Source organism: Trichechus manatus, unplaced genomic scaffold (assembly GCF_000243295.1).
Source record: "Trichechus manatus latirostris isolate Lorelei unplaced genomic scaffold, TriManLat1.0 scaffold00016, whole genome shotgun sequence".
Lineage (NCBI taxonomy): Eukaryota > Metazoa > Chordata > Mammalia > Sirenia > Trichechidae > Trichechus > Trichechus manatus.
Genome location: NW_004443952.1, coordinates 19,434,453 through 19,451,712, shown reverse-complemented (window position 1 = coordinate 19,451,712; position 17,260 = coordinate 19,434,453). Strand labels below are relative to the sequence as shown.

Here is a 17,260-nt window from a genome sequence, read left to right as displayed (position 1 = left end):
TTCCCTCAAGATGATTGAAGAAGATAAATTAAAGAAAATGGCTGGCTTCTTTTTCACAGATAAAAACTAAATGTTGTCAAGGATCCAAAGACATTTAATGGAAAAAAACGTCTATAATTACTCTATGTTACCATTTATTTCCAAGGACATTAGTTTTTGTTCCTTTTTTTTTTTAATGCAGGTACACAAAATCCTTTTACAAAAAATGAGGCTGAGATGCATGTATAATCAATGAAAGAGAAGAAATAATAATGCATAAAAATTTTTATTTTTAAAGAGCTGTATGATTTTTTTTCCTGACAATTTTCTTTGTTCCTTAACAATGGGGAGTCAAGGAAATGATGACAATGTCAAAAGCATGATTAGAACGTTCCATTCACTGAGTCATTCTGAGTGCCTGTTTTGTGCCTAGTAGTTTTTGTTTGAAAGGCAAGAGAGACATTAAAAGACTTTTAGATGGACAGCTTATTTTTCCGCTGATGTTATTATTAAATAACATTTTTATAATGGGTAAGTAAGAATGTAACCAGTTTTCCTTTGAGACTTCATAGTATAATGAATGTTATTGATAATTTAGTTCCAAAAACATTTATTTAGTACTTATTTATGTTTCAGGTACAATACTAGGCACTGTGTATAGTAAGAGCCACTGACTTACACATTCATTCTTTCATTCATTCATTCAACAAATATTTACTGAGTAAAAAGGCACTGTGTTAAGTGGTAGGAATTTAGCAGTGAGCAAGTCAGATATGGTCCTTGTGCACTACATAATGCTTTATTTCATTACAATTGGGATAACTGTCATGAGGGAGAAGAACTGATGGACGTAAGAGCATATAGTAGGAGGACTTGGAACTATCTGGTGGGAGTTGGCTGATGGTCAGGATAATTATGTTTGCTCAATATTAACATGGTTTTCCTCTTGAGACAACTGTTTCGGCAACAACAACAACGATAATAATTTCTCATATTTATTGAGGGCTTACTACTCTATACCAAGTACCGCCCTACAATAAACCTTTTACACACCTTACCCCATTTTGTAGATCATGCACTAAACCAAGATTATGCACTAGATTATGGCATGTAGCTTATTTAAATTATTCTGGGCTTCTGATAGAAAGAACTATAGATACTGACCACTGCTGTTACCAGTTACACCATTGCACATGTGTCTAATCCCTACATGAACCCACGTTGTTGTTGTTAGGTGCTGTCGAGTTGGTTCCGACTCATAGCTACCCTATGTACTACAGAACGAAACACTTTCTGGTCCTGCGCCATCTGCACAATTGTTGTTATGCTTAAGCCCATTGTTGCAGCCACTGTGTCAATCCATCTCGTTGAGGGTCTTCCTCTCTTTCACTGACCCTGTACTTTACCAAGTATGATGTCCTTCTCCAGGGACTGATCCCTCCTGATAGTATGTCCAAAGTATGTAAGACGTAGTCTCGCCAACCTTGCTTCTAAGGAGCATTCTGGTTGTACTTCTTCCAAGATAACATGAACCCATACAGAGTACTTATTTCTGCCCCCTCAATACACTATCACTACAGGCAATGATGTGTTCCCTCCAAACCAGGCAATTCAGTAAAAAGTCATAATTATCTAAACTGGATTAGTTTTTAGCAGACAGAGATATACATTATTCATTGCCAGATTCTTTTTTTTTTATTTTATTTTTTTAACTTTTTAATCGGCTGTGTGGGAATAGTATAAGTAGAGCTCCCAACCGGTATATGAATACATATGTGAAGAAAGTAACTAGTGAAGGTCCTCCCCGACTGTACATTGTCTCTTCTAAAAATCCTATTAAATCCAATAATTCCAGTCTAGAATAGTGTAACAATGGCAGAATTGCTTTTCATTTTTCATTTGACAAGCATTTTTCACATCTATTCAGCTATTCATTAATTCCACAGATAATTATTCTGCACCAGATACTCTACAAAATCCTCTGGAGGTTACCAAGTTTAATTAGACACACAGTCTGTCCTTAAGAAGCTTATGGTGGCATGGAGGACATGAGGCATACATAAATAACGACACAACATAGTAGGAAGTTACATGACATTGTTTTGGAATACAAAGATAGATAAGGTATAAATTCAATAAAGGTAAAATATAATCATTAGAACTCAGTGAGGAGGAAAGAGAAAACTCTGTGCAAGTTCAGAGGAATGAGAGAATGCTACCAGATCAGAGCATGGAGGAAAGAATCTTAGACTGACTCTAGATAGAGATATTTTTGGTAGATGAGATAAAAATACATGATTAGAAAGTTTAAAAATTGGAAGTTAGTATTATGATAAATCTTGTACTTATTCTAAGAATAGAATTTTGGCACTACAACAAAAGTGTTAAAATTACCCTTGGGAAAAAGCTATGTTGAAGTTGTAGTGACATTTATAAAAAGTTGTTACATAGGAAATAATAAATATTAAATCACTGTACTCTATCACGTCTAGGTTAAATTGCAATTGATTGCTAAACATAGGTTACTATCATTTGGAATTTTGTATTTTAAAATACTTACATTGAATGTTGAGATTTTAATGATTTTTCTAGCATTAATTATGACTATTTGATAATTAAAACAAACTATGTATATGGAAACAGGAGAGAAATAAGAAAAAGGCTATGTGAAGATGAGAAGAGGATTATGTTAAAATAAATAAAAACCCATTTTATTCTGAAATGTAAAAAAGTATAAAACCTTGACTGTTTCATTTCCACCTTCCTTTTTATCAGTTGCTTTTCAAATCTGATTGTGTTCATTGGTCAAAGAATTCTTATTTTTAAATAGCTGACTCAACGTTGAACAGCCTGAGTTGCTTTCATTATAATTAGAAATGTGGCTTTGCAATAAAGATGAGGTTGACTATTTTGTGGTTGACGGATGAAGCAAAATGGAATCCTTCAACCCTAAAGATGAAGGCATCAGGCTCCCTGAAAATTGGATACAGCTTAATAGCCCAAGAGAACAATTTTCAGAATAGAATCCTGATCTTTTCTCCATGGATAAATCAACTTTACTCAACTAAGAGTAGTGGAAATACAATTCGGCTAGCAAATATATGGTTAGAAATCCATAAACTAACAGAATTTTCCTGAAATGTGAATGGAACATAGATACTTTGAAAATAAATTCTCATATAGAGTTAAAAAAACTTTAGGAAAAAAAGGTCCATTCAGTTTTGCAGTCTGTCCTGGGAACACATTTTAGCTACTCTGGGGCATTGCCTCAGAGCATAATGTAATAGTCATAACTATAAAGAAAACTTTAAAAAATGGGTTTCCCTCACCTCACTACATCAAAATGAGGAGAGAAGTGTGTGAGAGAAGTTGAGATATATGGAAAGTTATCCTGGGAGAATTTTATAGCTGATTTGGTCTCAAGTTATTAGTTCAATATACTAGATAATAATAATGTATTAAGTACATACTATGTGCCAGGGATGTTTCTACATGCATTACATGTATCGCAACAACCCTATCATAGATGTACTATTAGTATCCCTGTAATGCAGATGAGGAACCAAGGGAATGCCTACATAATTTGCCTAATGTCCCACAACTAGATAGCAATTCTGTTCTAACCTAGGCACTCAGACTCCAGAGTTAGTATTCTAAGCACTGTATTAAATAATTATTGGAAAGCAAATGAAAGAACAAACTCAAAAACAGGCAAAGTTCTTCAGCAGAAAGAGTCCCATTACTCTTTCTCCTCATTTGAGCTTTATTGTCAGCTAGTTCCAGTGCATAATTTTAGAACATGTATTCATTTATCTCAACACTTCTTTTTTTCCTGAGCACACAAAATGTCTTTGTGCCCCTGGTGTATGGTATTTAATATGACTGAAGACTTTCCACATGCTCTTGAATTCTTAATAGTTTTGGTTTGTGCTGCTGTGTACTCTTTAGTAGCAAAGAGTAGTACCCTTGAAAAGGTTTCAAACTTAACATGGAGCCACTTTCTCTCGTTTGGCTTACTTTTACCTTTTAATCTTAAATAAATGCAGACTGGTGAAGTTGGGGGGAGTATTCAGTAGTCACACTGAGTTGGTGTGATATCAATACTATGTAGAGTGAATCAATGAACTCTGTTTTCCCTCCTGTCTAAGTAAATTCCCTAAATCATTTAAGTACTTGGAAAGTATATGCTGATTATCAGGATGCTCTTTCATTAACTACTTTAGTAAGTGAATTAGGTACTTGTTTAAAATCTAACCTAATGAGTTATCTAGTAGGTAATACATGATTTATCATATAACTTTTACATACTTAGCATTGTACTAGACCCTGTGAAGGGATACAGACAGGCATACAAAACATTCCCATAAGCTAAATGGGTAATTATTGTACATAAACTGCTTTGATGGTTTTTTATGCCTATACAGTCTAACTTACTAATAATAAAGTTTACATTTTTCAGAAGTTCAAGAAACCTAAGTGTTGTTAAAGGAAAGCATATAATATTTTTAAAAATTTCATTAAAAGAGCAAAATACTTTCCTAAAAATCTATAAGATTACCATTCTTTGAAAAAAGCAGACTCAAGACTTTTATTAGTATTTGTAACACACTGTTGTTTGTAATTCATAAGTCACCTCACTTTGTTTTGCCAAGCTCTGTTTTTAGGTTGTGAACTTGTTGGAAGGGGCAGTATTGAATTAAATTTTCTTATTTGCACCCCATTTGTTTTGATACTAAACCAGCAATGATAACAATGCTGTCTCTATTTAAATCTACAGTTTTCCAGCTTTCCCAGGGAGAACTCTTCCATGCGCCATTTTGAGTTTATACCCTTTGGAAACAATGTGGTGTCTAGAGATGATAACTGCATGAAACTAAGTCTCATGAGCACAGATGGAAATGTAAAAAGAACCAGTGGGGAGTTAATTGTGTGGCATCTGGCACTGGGGTCTAGCAGAGGCAAACAAGCCATCTCACCACTGCCTTTTGACAAGATAGGATTACCCCCTGAAGTCAAAGGTAGAAAATGGAGTCCCTTGTTCTTATGCCCTCTACACATGATTCATTGTTAGTAGCTGCTGATGGCAGAAGGGACCTCAATTACCCAGTGAGTGCATCTAGGACAAAAATAAAATGTAACATCCCTTCCATATCCCCAGATGCCACAAAAACGGAAACTTTTCCATTGTTTCATCACAATGGGATTATATAATAAATGTTCATTTGGTTGCCTAGCTTCTTCTTTTTCTTTTCTGCCTTTGCTGGCTCAGACTATAGTCTGAGTAAGGCACTACCATGAAATATCTCTCTTCCACCCCTGGTTCGGATGAGTGTCACTTTGCCTGGAGAGGAGATTGCTTTCTACTAGGAGAAGGCATGAAGAAACAGCATCAGCTGTTATGTTCTCATTTAGCACAAAAACAAAGACTGAAGTAAAAAAATCTGCTGACGTGTTTAGGGAAGACAGAGACCAACTGTGGTTAGAAAATTGGGGAATTGGAATCAGAGTAGTCTTGATACCCTAGTTAACATACAGAAAGTACAGGTTTCCGGAAACAGAATCTGGGCACTCCTATGGGATTGTTTCAAGCCAAAGTGTTTTATGGCAAGTGAGCTTGGCTGTCTTGAAGGCCAGCATGTACTGTCACGGAAGGGAAGCTGGGAATTGGGAAATGTGAAATTTGCTGTTTCAAACCATCAGCCTCATATATCAACCGTTCTCCAGAATGAAAGGAGCTAATGACAGCAATCTTTTGGTCCTGAAGTTTGATTGATTGATCAAGTTGGAAACAAAAGTTTGATGCCAGCGGGGAAGACGGCAAGCCTGAGGTCCCAAACAAGGTTTAGTTTAGGGTACTAAGCTATAGAGTGAGAGATTTTTTTTTTTCCTAGCTATTTTCCAACTAGTAGAAAAACACTGAATTAAGAACCAGAAGATTTGGATTCTAAGCCCAGTAATGCCATCTAATTATATGATCATGAAATATTGATGTAATGTCCCTTGGCTTTCTTGTGCATAAATGAGTGGATTGGATTAGATGGACATTTGGTTCTTCCAGTTGTAAAATGTAATCTAGTTTCTGCACTGGATTCATTACAAAATTTAGTGATTAGAAAATACAGATTAAGCTCAAATCAGACTCCCCATTTATTATCCTGTGCCACCACTCCCAGATATTTGAAGGAACATCTTTGGGTAACAATTTTTTTTTTTACCTAAAAATTGAGTAAATAAATGCTTGTTGAGTAGGTGAAAAATAAATTCCTAAATTCTGCAACTTAATAGCTAAGTGCTTAAGAGTTGAAAATGAAAACAAGGGAAGATGAATAGCTCTTTGTCTCCGACGCTGGCATTTGTGACTTGCTAGGTTGGCAAACTGAGCACATCTTGAGTAAGAGTGAACCAAGAGTGACTGATTAATACCTTCTATGGCAAATGGCTTCCCCACGGTTAGAAGTTGGCAGTCAGCATCTATTGACACTTCATAATCCAGAAGGGCTTTGTCCATGATAAAGGCGTCTAGTTTCTCTGGATCATTCCTATATTTAAGACCAACAGAAGAAAAGCAAAACATGATTCATTAATAGGCAGGAAGCACTAAGGCTGACAGTTGGCTTTGTTTAGGGGACAGAAACCGGGAAACTAAGGGCTGCACAGGCTAGCTAGTTGCTGACTCAGCCTTCTTGGCATCTCGATGAGCTGTTGAGTGCAGACCAGGGGAAATAGACACTCCTATACATGACTGTGACATCTTTTCAATGAGTTTATTTATCTGTCCCTTTCATTACTTTAGAGGTGCCCCTGGGTGGCACAAATGGTTTGGGCTTGGCTGCTAACTGAAAGGTTGGAGGTTCAAACCTACCCAATGGTGCGTGGAAGAAAGGTTTGTTGATCTGCCTCCGAAAAGCTTACAGTCAAGAAAGTCTTGACTCAGTTCTACTCTGTAACACATGGGGTTGCCATGAGTCGGAATCAACTTGACGGCAATGGGTTTGGTTTTTTGGTTCATTACTTTAAATCTCACAAGAAAGTCCGAGTGACTCTGAAGTGAATGAGGTGTATAGAGAAGTCTCATTTCTTTTTCATTTACTGAGTGACTTCTTTGTGGTAGGCATTATTACTCATTGTTTTACATACATTTTATCACTAAGTAATCATAACTACCATGAGGTAGGTAGTATTACCCCCTTTTAACAGATGAGGAGATTGAAGCTCAGAAAGTTCAAATAACTTGATTCAGGTTGTACAGCTAGTAAGTGCTGGAGCCAGGTGGTCTCATCAATCAGCATATGGAAATCCTTATTTGTTTCTGTCAGGATCACTAACCTCTTCATCAGAGGTTAGGCATTATTTCATGTTTAGGAATAGATATAAAGGAAATCAAAACAAGAGATCTAGGACTCCTGGGGAAAGGGGAGTTGCTGTCTCTTTAAAGTCCATAGGCTAGCATTTAATAAATGGAAGGGGAAGCTTATATAACAGATCTCAGTGACCTGATTTATTAATGTACAGTATCTCTAGAGGTTTATGTTTCACTCCCATCCCACTAGGCAGTTCAGGCAGGAATCATTTAAAGTACGTGTCCCTGGACCGTATCAGTGAATGGGAAGTGGGCTGGGCCTTGGGCATCCTTCATGAAAGCCTCTCCTATTTTTGAACACAGATGCAAGGATGGTCCACAGGAAGGCAAAGTCTCAGCATGGGCTGTGCTCCCACTTACACAGAGGGCAAGGAGGGAAGTGTTTAAAATGGAACTGTCCAAAGTGATGTGATATCTCTTGTTTTTAGCTACCTCAAATTCTTTTTTTTGGAAAGGCTTTCTTACTCTGTCTCAGGGTTGTCCAAACAGCTCTGCAAAGAGAACAACTCTCCTCTGTTCCATCTTGGTTCAGTTAGTCCTCTCTTAGAGCCAGGAATGAAACTATTAAAATTCACCACAGAGGAATGACCTCTAAACTCAGAGGAGAACATGGCTAGGGTCTATCAAAAATTAAAAAGACATCTCTAGACACCTTGTAGGAGTCATCATCAGGCAGGATGCACATCTTTACATGGGTGACTTTATCTGGACTACACATGGGCACATAGTCAGCAGGTCAACTTCCCTTTTAGGTTCCAGTGACCATTGCTTTCTCTTTCCACTCTTCCAGGAAGTAAAATAGTTAATCCAAAATGCATCCACTTTTCAGGGATATTGGATTTAAGTTAGGATGAGGTCTATGCTTAACTTTAACCAAAATGAAAGCACCTCTAAGCTCCATAGTAGTGGGAAGCTTTAAAAAGGTTTATTAGCTGTATTACCATGGACAGGTCACTGTTCTTGGACCTCAGCTTGTCTCCCTGCACCTGTCTTTGTAATGATTGCTTCTGTCTTGGCTAGGGCAGGGCCAACTCTTGGCATGGGGCCTTCTCAGGTGATGCCCCTCCAGAATAAATAAATGCACTGACTGGACTGGAACACAGGACTGGAGTGGTACCTCATCTCACCCTTTCTTACTTCCAGCAGAGCCCAGTTTGCCAGCCATTGCTAGCTAGCTGGGAGCCATTGCTATCTCTCTGACATCTTATTATCTCTTTTGGGCATGAATTTGCTGGAAGGAGAGAATACAGAAGAGGAGCTGGGAGTCAAAGGAGCTCTAAACTCAGTATCAGAAAGGGAATTTAATGTTTTTGCAAAAGTAAAAGTGGAATTTGATAGTACTTTAACATCACATATAACTTTGCAAATCTGGGAGCACAAGGCTTCCTCTCTAGGCTCTAATTTAAAGTCCATAAAATTGTTTAAGGGGCCTATTACTGGAGCTCCTGAGAAACACAAACCCCTTATGTCCCATGAAATTATTTATTTCCCCTTCTTCTTAAAAAAGAATTTGCAGCAGCAGGTCCTGCTGTCTATTGGAAAAATTACTGCGGCTGATCATGGACAAGCCAGTTTTTTGATGCAGCACAATTCCAGGGATTGGCAGTTTGAATGTCTGTCTTTGTCCGATGCCATCAGGCAGGAGGGCGGGACTGCTCACTCTCATGCAGTGGTGCTTATCAGGAGCCATTCATTCCCTTCTACCAGGCAGACTCCACCAGCAGACCCATAGCTTCACATCCTCCTTTGCATTCAGCTGAATTACAGGCTCAGATAATCTTCTATGGCAATGTGATTGCTCTTGATTGCTTGTCATAAATTCTGATAAGAAGGATGCAGGCATGGGAATCATTTGCCTTCTATCCTATTTCCTTTCTACAGAAAATCTCTAAGATAAATTCCATTTCCTTGTGACAAGAGGAGGAATTCCATGGGCTTAGAAATTCTCTGTGAAAGAAGGATTGCTCTGGGACACTTTATTCTCTGGACACATTCCCTGAGTGTTTGATCATTTCAACACCATTGTTTTCCCAATTAATGTCAAGTCAACATTTGCTTTCCCCACCATCTGCTACACTAATGACCCCACTGGCTCTTTGAGCAAAGCTACTGCCAACTTGGGACTATGCAGATAACCAGTAATCTAGGTCACATAATTCAGTGCACACTGTTCCACATGGCCTCTTGGGTCTCACACAGTGGGTATGTTTAGCTGTTAATTTCAAAAGCCAGCAAAAACTGTGTCAGTAGCTAAATGACTTCTTTTTAGTGAGAACTTTTTGGACCCAAGAGGTTGACACTCACTTCAGATTCTCCACTCCATCAGGGGTGGTTGGTACATTGTACCTTCTCATATACTCATGCATCTCTGGGAAGCTTTGCCTCACGTAATCTTCAGCACTGCTTTCCCGGACAGTTCCAAAGCGGAAGCCTTGGGAGGGATGATGCAGCTATGAGGGAGAAAAAGAAATGTCTTTAATATAAATTAGTCCTAGAATTGTTTTAAAAAATTTCCTTTTCAATCACTTTTGGAATCTAATAATAATTTAAACTTTAAACACACACACCCACAGGCATAATCAGGCACATAGAAAAGTGCAGACAGACATAGGTTCATGTGCTCTTATAGCCCAGCTTTCCCATCAGTAATTGCTCTGTCTTCAGAAGCAAACAGATGGAAACAACAAATAAAAAATACAAAACAATCTTCTGCTTTATATTAAGAACCCATCATAATTCTTTAGAAACTGTCCAATTTGGCATATGGAATTAGTCTTGTCATTGTATGGTGCATAGCACACAAAGTGTACAATCACGATAATAAATTATCTTATTTAATAAACCGGAACAACATAAAGCCAAGTTAAAACCTTGCATCCTGAGATTAAAGTATACATGACCCAATAGAGAATACATCTCTTTTATGCTTATCTGTCTTATTGCTATAATGCATTTTAAGTTTGTGGATTTACTTTTGGTTTTATCATGAAATGACCTGTTACCTTAAAGTAACTGTATTCTAAAATGCTAACTCATGCTGCGTATTTGCTCAAATGCAATGGTATGTAATATAATTTGGAGCAACTGAGGAGAGGGGTAGCAGGGTAGACCCCATAATGTCATAGGTCTCCAGGATGCAAAACCTATAGTGAGGAGAAGTAGTACATCTGGAGACCTGCAGGGACTTTCTGTCACTAAGAATAATAAAGATACATCACATGAAGCATTATTTTCCATGAAAGTCGTAGAGAAGAGTTGATATGGAATTTAAAACTTGAACTACTTCAAATATAAGAATGAAGTGAGATTGGGCCATACTATGAAAATAGTCTAATATCCTGTAGTCAGCAGTATTTTAGTAGAGATTACACTTCTCCACAGAGGCCCTGGGTGGTGGAAATGGTTAATGCACTCGGCTGCTAACCGAAAGGCTGGAGGTCGAGTCATCCATTGAAAACCCTAGGGGGCACAGCTCTACCTACTCTGACACACGTGACACACACAATGACACACATTTCATTAAGTCAGAATCAACTCAGCAGCAACTGGAGATACTTCTCCACAATTGTTACAGGGAGGTCTTTCCACTCCTTTGTTATGCTTCATATTTTATCATTGATTCAGATCCAAACCCCTGGGACTGGAATACATGGATGGGCTTCATGGAGGTTATAAGCCTCCTGAAATTGTCAGCAAAATTTCATGTAAAAATGTGTTGGCAATTGTCTTCTAAGGAAGGAGACAATACAGAGGTTTTTTTTTTTAATAATTAGATTTTCAAGTTGTTTACAACTCCAAAAGTTTAAGATATCACTGGATATGGTAACAATATGGCAGTAGTTAAAAAAATTATAGTGCATCCTTATAGAATGCTGTGCAATGTACAAATCATATTTGTGAAGCTTATGTAATAAAACAAGGCAAATGATTATATGACAAATTGAAAAAAAAAGCTTTTGTATGGTTTGATCCAAATTAAATATGTATATATTTGTTTTATATGCTGTGATCATATATCATCATATATATATGATCACACACACACTTTGGAAGAAAATATATCAAGACATTAACAATGGTTGATTGTCCCATTGGTGGTGAAATTACAGGCATATTTGTTTATTTATATATTCATTAATTCATTTTTGGATCTTCTATAGAAACATGCATCATGTTTATAAGTAGAAAAAACTTTGTTTTAAAATCACCAAAATAAATCACTCATTCATTCAATATTTACTGAGTGCCTACTATGTACAACTCTCTATAGTTATTGGGGCCACAAAGATAAATACCTGCAATCACTGCCATAAAGGAACTCACCATCTGGTTGTTCACGATATTCCTGCTCAGCAGGTGATACGGTATACCCTTGTGTTTAATGTAATTGTTCCATGCACTAAACTCATTCTAGAGTTTTAAGACAATTTAACCTTAGCGAAGCATCAACAATAACAGTAGCTAACACTTACTGAACACTCTTGTTTAATCCTCATAACAGCTTCATGAGGAAGACACTATTATTATTATTTTCTTTTTAAAGATAAGTAACCCAAGCTTAGATTAGTGAAATAACTGGCCATAGGATCATTAATTAAAATACTTTTGTCGTATGTCTGAAAAGAAACCCTTTCAGAAGTCCATCTTCCTCTATTATGCTGTGACAATATTTTATGGCCTGCTAACTATTTCTAGACAAACTCTGCCTTTCTGGGCTTCATTTTTTTCTGTTAAGCATGTCAGTGCATTCCTCCTTCCCAAGGCACTGGAAAGGGTAGGGAACCAGCAGAACCAGTCTCACATTCCAGTGGAGGACTGGCCCTTTGTGTTTTCTTCTTTCTGTGCCTTTAGCCCATCTGCTTCCATGTCTGCTTCATGGAGCTCTGACACCTATGAAAGAAATGGTTTCAAGGTTTTGAGAACAGAATGTTCCTCCAAACATAAATAACCAGACTCCATGAGAGGAAGCATATCGTTAGCCTGACAGTGACTCTACTCTAACTTACAGATGTTTTACAAACACTGCTCTCTCTTCAGTCCAAGCCACCACCATCACTGCACTCCCTGTAGTCCCCCTTTCCCCCTCCAATCCACTCAGAGTAATCTCCTTAGAACGCAAATCTGATCATGTCACTTACTTACTTAACACTCATCAATGGCACTCCATTGCCCTTGATAAAGTCCAAACTCTTATATGGCCTCTAAGGTTCAGCATGGTTTTTCTCCTGCCTTCTTCTCTCCAACTTCACCTTTTTACTCTCCCCTAGCCTTTCAAGCTTTAGCCAATTCTCTCAGTTCTTCCAACATGTTTTACTTTTTGCCTGCTCAGAGCTCTTGCACATAGTCTTCACTCCACCTGGAATCCTCTTTACCCTCCTCTCTGCTTCTCCTTTGTCTAGCTAACTCTTAAATGGTACTTCCTCAGGGAAGCCTTCATTGACCCCTAGACTGGTTCAGGCCACCTGTAACACCCTTCCTGTACCCTGTAGTTTTACAAAGCACTGATAATACAAGTAATTATTTGTTCAATGTCTGCCTTCCTGCTAGATTATGAGTTCCATGAGGGCAGGGCTCATGACTAAATCCATTATGTGTGCATAATTCCTCAACAAATGTTAATTATTATTATTACTGTTACCTTGCAAGAAACACAGTGCTTGGTGCATAACAAATGCTCAGTAAATGTTGGTGGAATAAATGAATCATCATTATTAACACAAAATTCTCTTAGGTTAGATACATTACAGATTTGATACTTTTGTTCACACCTCAGATTGTCTTTCTTTCCCCTTAAAAATTTTTTTTTTCCTGTCATTGTTAGCTAACTGCTTTCAAGACGATTCAGTCTTTTTATTTCTGTACATGACATTCTACTGAGAAACAACAATCGGCTACTCAGTCCTAGAATAAAAGAATCAGAAGAGGGATCTAAGAAGCGATTGATGCAACCTGATGGACCAGCACAGCTGTTCTGTGTGTCCATGTGGTGTGTAATTCAAACAGCCAGCGATGTCAGAAAGGCTGCATCATGGAGGGAGGAAAAAACTATACAAAGAACTAAAGCATTTGAGCTGCATTACAACCATCAGTAGGAAGTCCCACAGAGAGAAGCATTTCTTTAAAGTTTCAGCTAAATACTTTACCAGATCTTCCAATTCTGTTTATATTTGTGTCAACCTCTTAAGGCCTTGGGGAAATACCTAAGGTTAAACTATCTATTTGTATGTGAATTGCTCAGTATAAATGGAATACTGAACTCTACGCAGAGCATCCACACAGAGAGTAATTGGACGGCATTTCCCAGAAGGCAGGGAAGTGCCTCAAAACAAAATGGAAGCAAACTAAAAAAAAACAAAAACAAACAGCTGTGTCCAAGGCAGATGTGATTTTAGATTAAAACACTATTCCAATGCTGGGCATATTCACTTAAGGTCTACATTTACACCTATCTGATATTGGTATTTGAATCATAGGTGGAATGCAGTCACTGGACCTGGTGTAATATTCTTTGGAGTCGGGTGGAAAGGGCCATTCTTAACTTGCCCAATAGGATAGGATATTCTAGGTATTAAGACCATAGCTTCTCCTCTGTGCCATGATTTTATCCATTTAAACACTCTGGACTGTATAATATCAGGTGGTCTCTGGGCTCAAAGAGGCTATAAAAGTTACCTATTTTAGTCATTTGCTGATTCTGAAATCCTTAATAGGAAGACTAAATGTACTACCTGGGGATTTCTTTAAAATACTGATTCTGATTCATTAGGTTTAGGTTGGGGCCCAAGACTCTGCATTTCTAAGAAGTTCCAGATGATGCCAATGCTGCCGGCCCACGGACCACACTTTGAATAAACAAAAAAACCTAAACCCATTGCTCTCAAATCAATCCTAACTTACAGTGACCCTATAGGACAGAGGAGAACTGCCCCATAGGGTTTCCAAGGAGCAGCTGGTGGATTCGAGCTGCCAACCTTTCGGTTAGCAGCGGTAGCTCTCCACTATGCCACCAGGGTTTCCATACACTTTGAATAGTAAGGCTTTATTTATAACATCATTATTAAGTGCCCATTAAGCCTGTGCTAGCATGTTGCCATTGGCAAGAAAATCACTCCTTCTTGAAACATATCTTCTGTATATGAAGGGTGACTTTGTGACCCCACCCAACCAACCTATCCAATTTGAATATATAATAATAATGAAATAATAGTTAATATTGTTGAGTATTTACTATATGCTAATATACTTAATTCTGAAATTGCTAATTTTATTATTTATTGTTGGAAACCCTGGTCCAGAGAGATTTAGTACATTGTCTAAGATCAGCTGAAAGTGATAAAGGTAAGATTAGAATCAGGTCTGTTTGACTTGAACCCCTTGCCTTTATTTAGCACTCTAGTCTGCCTTCCAAGGTATGGGCTTAAATCATTGTCCGAGTATTAGTACTACCTTTAAATAATATATACCTCTTGTTACTACAATTTCAGAATTACTTTGGTTATTATAGATGCTAGAGGTTGAATTTTGTCCCCAAAAAGATAAGTTGAAGTCCTAATTCCTGGTACCTGTGAATGTGACCTTATTTGGGAACAGGGTCTTGCAGATGTAATTTGTTAACATGAGGTCATACCGATAGGGTGGACCCTAGTGCAGTATGATTAATGTCTCATAAAAAGAAGAGACACAGAGACAGATAGATACAGAAGTAACATAGCTGTACACAGAGACAGAGATAGGAGCTACACTGCCACAAGCCAAGGAATGCTTGGGACTATCAGAAGCTGGGGGAGACAAGGAAAGACCTTCCTCCAGAAACTTCAGAGAGAGCATAGCCCTGCCAACACCCTAAACTCAGACACTTAGCCTCTGAACTCAGACTTTTAGCCTCCAGAACTGTGTGACAATATATTTCTGCTACCTCATAGTTTATGTATTTCTGCTACCTCATAGTGATAACTTGTTACAGCAGCCCTAGGAAACTAATCCAGTAGGGGTGGCCATACAATTTAGACTGCAGGCTAGGACACCTCTTTAAAAGGGGCTATGTTGATAATTACACAGGGATAACAGGCACGCGCCAGACTGTTCCTGGCAAACTGGGGTGTAATAGTTATTACTCACACTCTGATCATCAGAATATTAAAAAATGAGACCAGAAACAATGTTTCTGAGTCTGACCCAACATTTTTCTAATGTAAATTACTGAGCACATGTTATGCAGCAATTCTTTTCTCCATGTTATTCCTATTTTCTTCTACAGAAGCTACTTTCTTGGTTGAATTTGAGCACTTTACTGCCTCTTCCTTCATTTTCAGTCTGCAACTCTCTCTGTTAGGTCAGTTAATCTCTTAGCAACAGCATTCTTCTACATCTCATTTGATTTATATGAGCTTTAGCTCAGATCCTTCTGCCAACCTGAATCATTGTATCAAATCCCTTGTATAGACTAAGGGCCAGAAAACTATGGCCCATGGGCCAAATCCAGCCTGCCACTTTTTTTTGTAAATAAAGTTTTATTGGAACATAGCCACACCCATCATTTACATATTGCCTACAGCTGCTTTTGCACTACAACAGCAGAGTTGAGTAGATGTGAAAGAGAATATACAATCTGCAAAGCCTAAAGTATTTACTCTCTGGCCTTTTCAAAAAAATGTTTTCTTATCCCTGGTATGCACCGTATTAATCTAACTAGCTCCTTGACTCCCAAATTTCAGAATTTTTCTCTTTATTCTAAAATCCCAGGAGGAGCCACCTTTGCAGGTGAACGAATAGAGGAAGGTTTGATAAGCTACAGCATCCTTCTTGGCACTTCCCAGATTTAGGCTTTGGTATGATGGCATATCAAAAACAACATAAAGAAAATAAATATCCTCACAATAAGCAACCAATAAGCAACATCATAATCAGAGAAAATATTGAAGTTGTCAAGGATTTTACTTTACTTGGATCCACAATCAATGCCCATGGAAGAAGCAGTCAAGAAGTCAGACAACATATTGCATTGGGCAAACCTGCAAAAGACCTCTTTAAAGTGTTGAAAAGCAAAGATGTCACCTTGAAGACTAAGGTGCGCCTGACCCAAGCCATGGTATTTTCAATCGCTTCGTATGTGTACAAATGCTGGAAGGAAGACCAAAGAAGAAGTGATGCCTTTATTATGGTGTTAGTGAAGAATACTGAATATACCATGGACCGCCAGAAGAATGAACAAATCTGTCTTGGAAGAAGTATAGCCAGAATGCTCCTTAGAAGCGAGGATGGCAAGACTTTGTCTCACATGCTTTGGACATGTTATCAGGAGGGGCCAGTCCCTGGAGAAGGACACCACGCTTGGTAAAGTAGAGGGTTAGTGGAAAAGAGGAAGATCCTCAACGAGGTGGACTCTGACAGTTGCTGCAACAATGGGCTCAAACAGAGCAACAATTGTGAGGATGGTGCAGGACCGGGCAGTGATTCTTTCTGTTGTATATAGGATTGCTATGAGTCGGAGCCAACTCAACAGCACCTAACAACAACAATATGATGACATGCTTCATTTCTAGCTACACCAGGTATTAATCCCCCAGCTAGAGGCCCTAACTACTACAATCTTTTGTTTGTTTCTAGAATTTCAGTTACAAAACTTGAAGGCCCCGGTTAAAACTGATAGGCTCCAGTCACAAAATTTCAAATTGAAGCATTAGTATTATGCTTGGATTAATTTTAAATCCTGTCTCAGGGGCAGGTGCTGTTGGAGCAGCCACCATAGACTGAGGTTATGGTAACAGGCCAGAGGCATGTCTGCGCCCTATAGCTGAATTATATCCTCATCTCATTTCAGTGTCACTTTCCCCCATTCCTCATCCTTCTGATAAAGGCTTTGTGTATCTGGCATTTTCATCAAAGCTGGAGTTATTTATTATTTCTGTATTATTTCTCCCA

At 38.1% G+C, this 17,260-nt stretch overlaps 1 protein-coding gene across 1 annotated transcript in view; it reads right to left on the bottom strand.

Moving 5' to 3' along the window:
* The window catches only part of GRIN3A (glutamate ionotropic receptor NMDA type subunit 3A), a 195,724-nt gene that overhangs the window by 55,137 nt on the left and 123,327 nt on the right, over positions 1-17,260 (bottom strand). Inside the window, exons 4-5 of the mRNA XM_004372208.2 lie at positions 9,644-9,789; positions 6,403-6,518 (exon numbers count right to left, since the gene is read on the bottom strand). Coding sequence (XP_004372265.1) covers positions 6,403-6,518; positions 9,644-9,789 — 262 coding nt within the window. The remainder of the gene's footprint in view (positions 1-6,402; positions 6,519-9,643; positions 9,790-17,260) is intronic.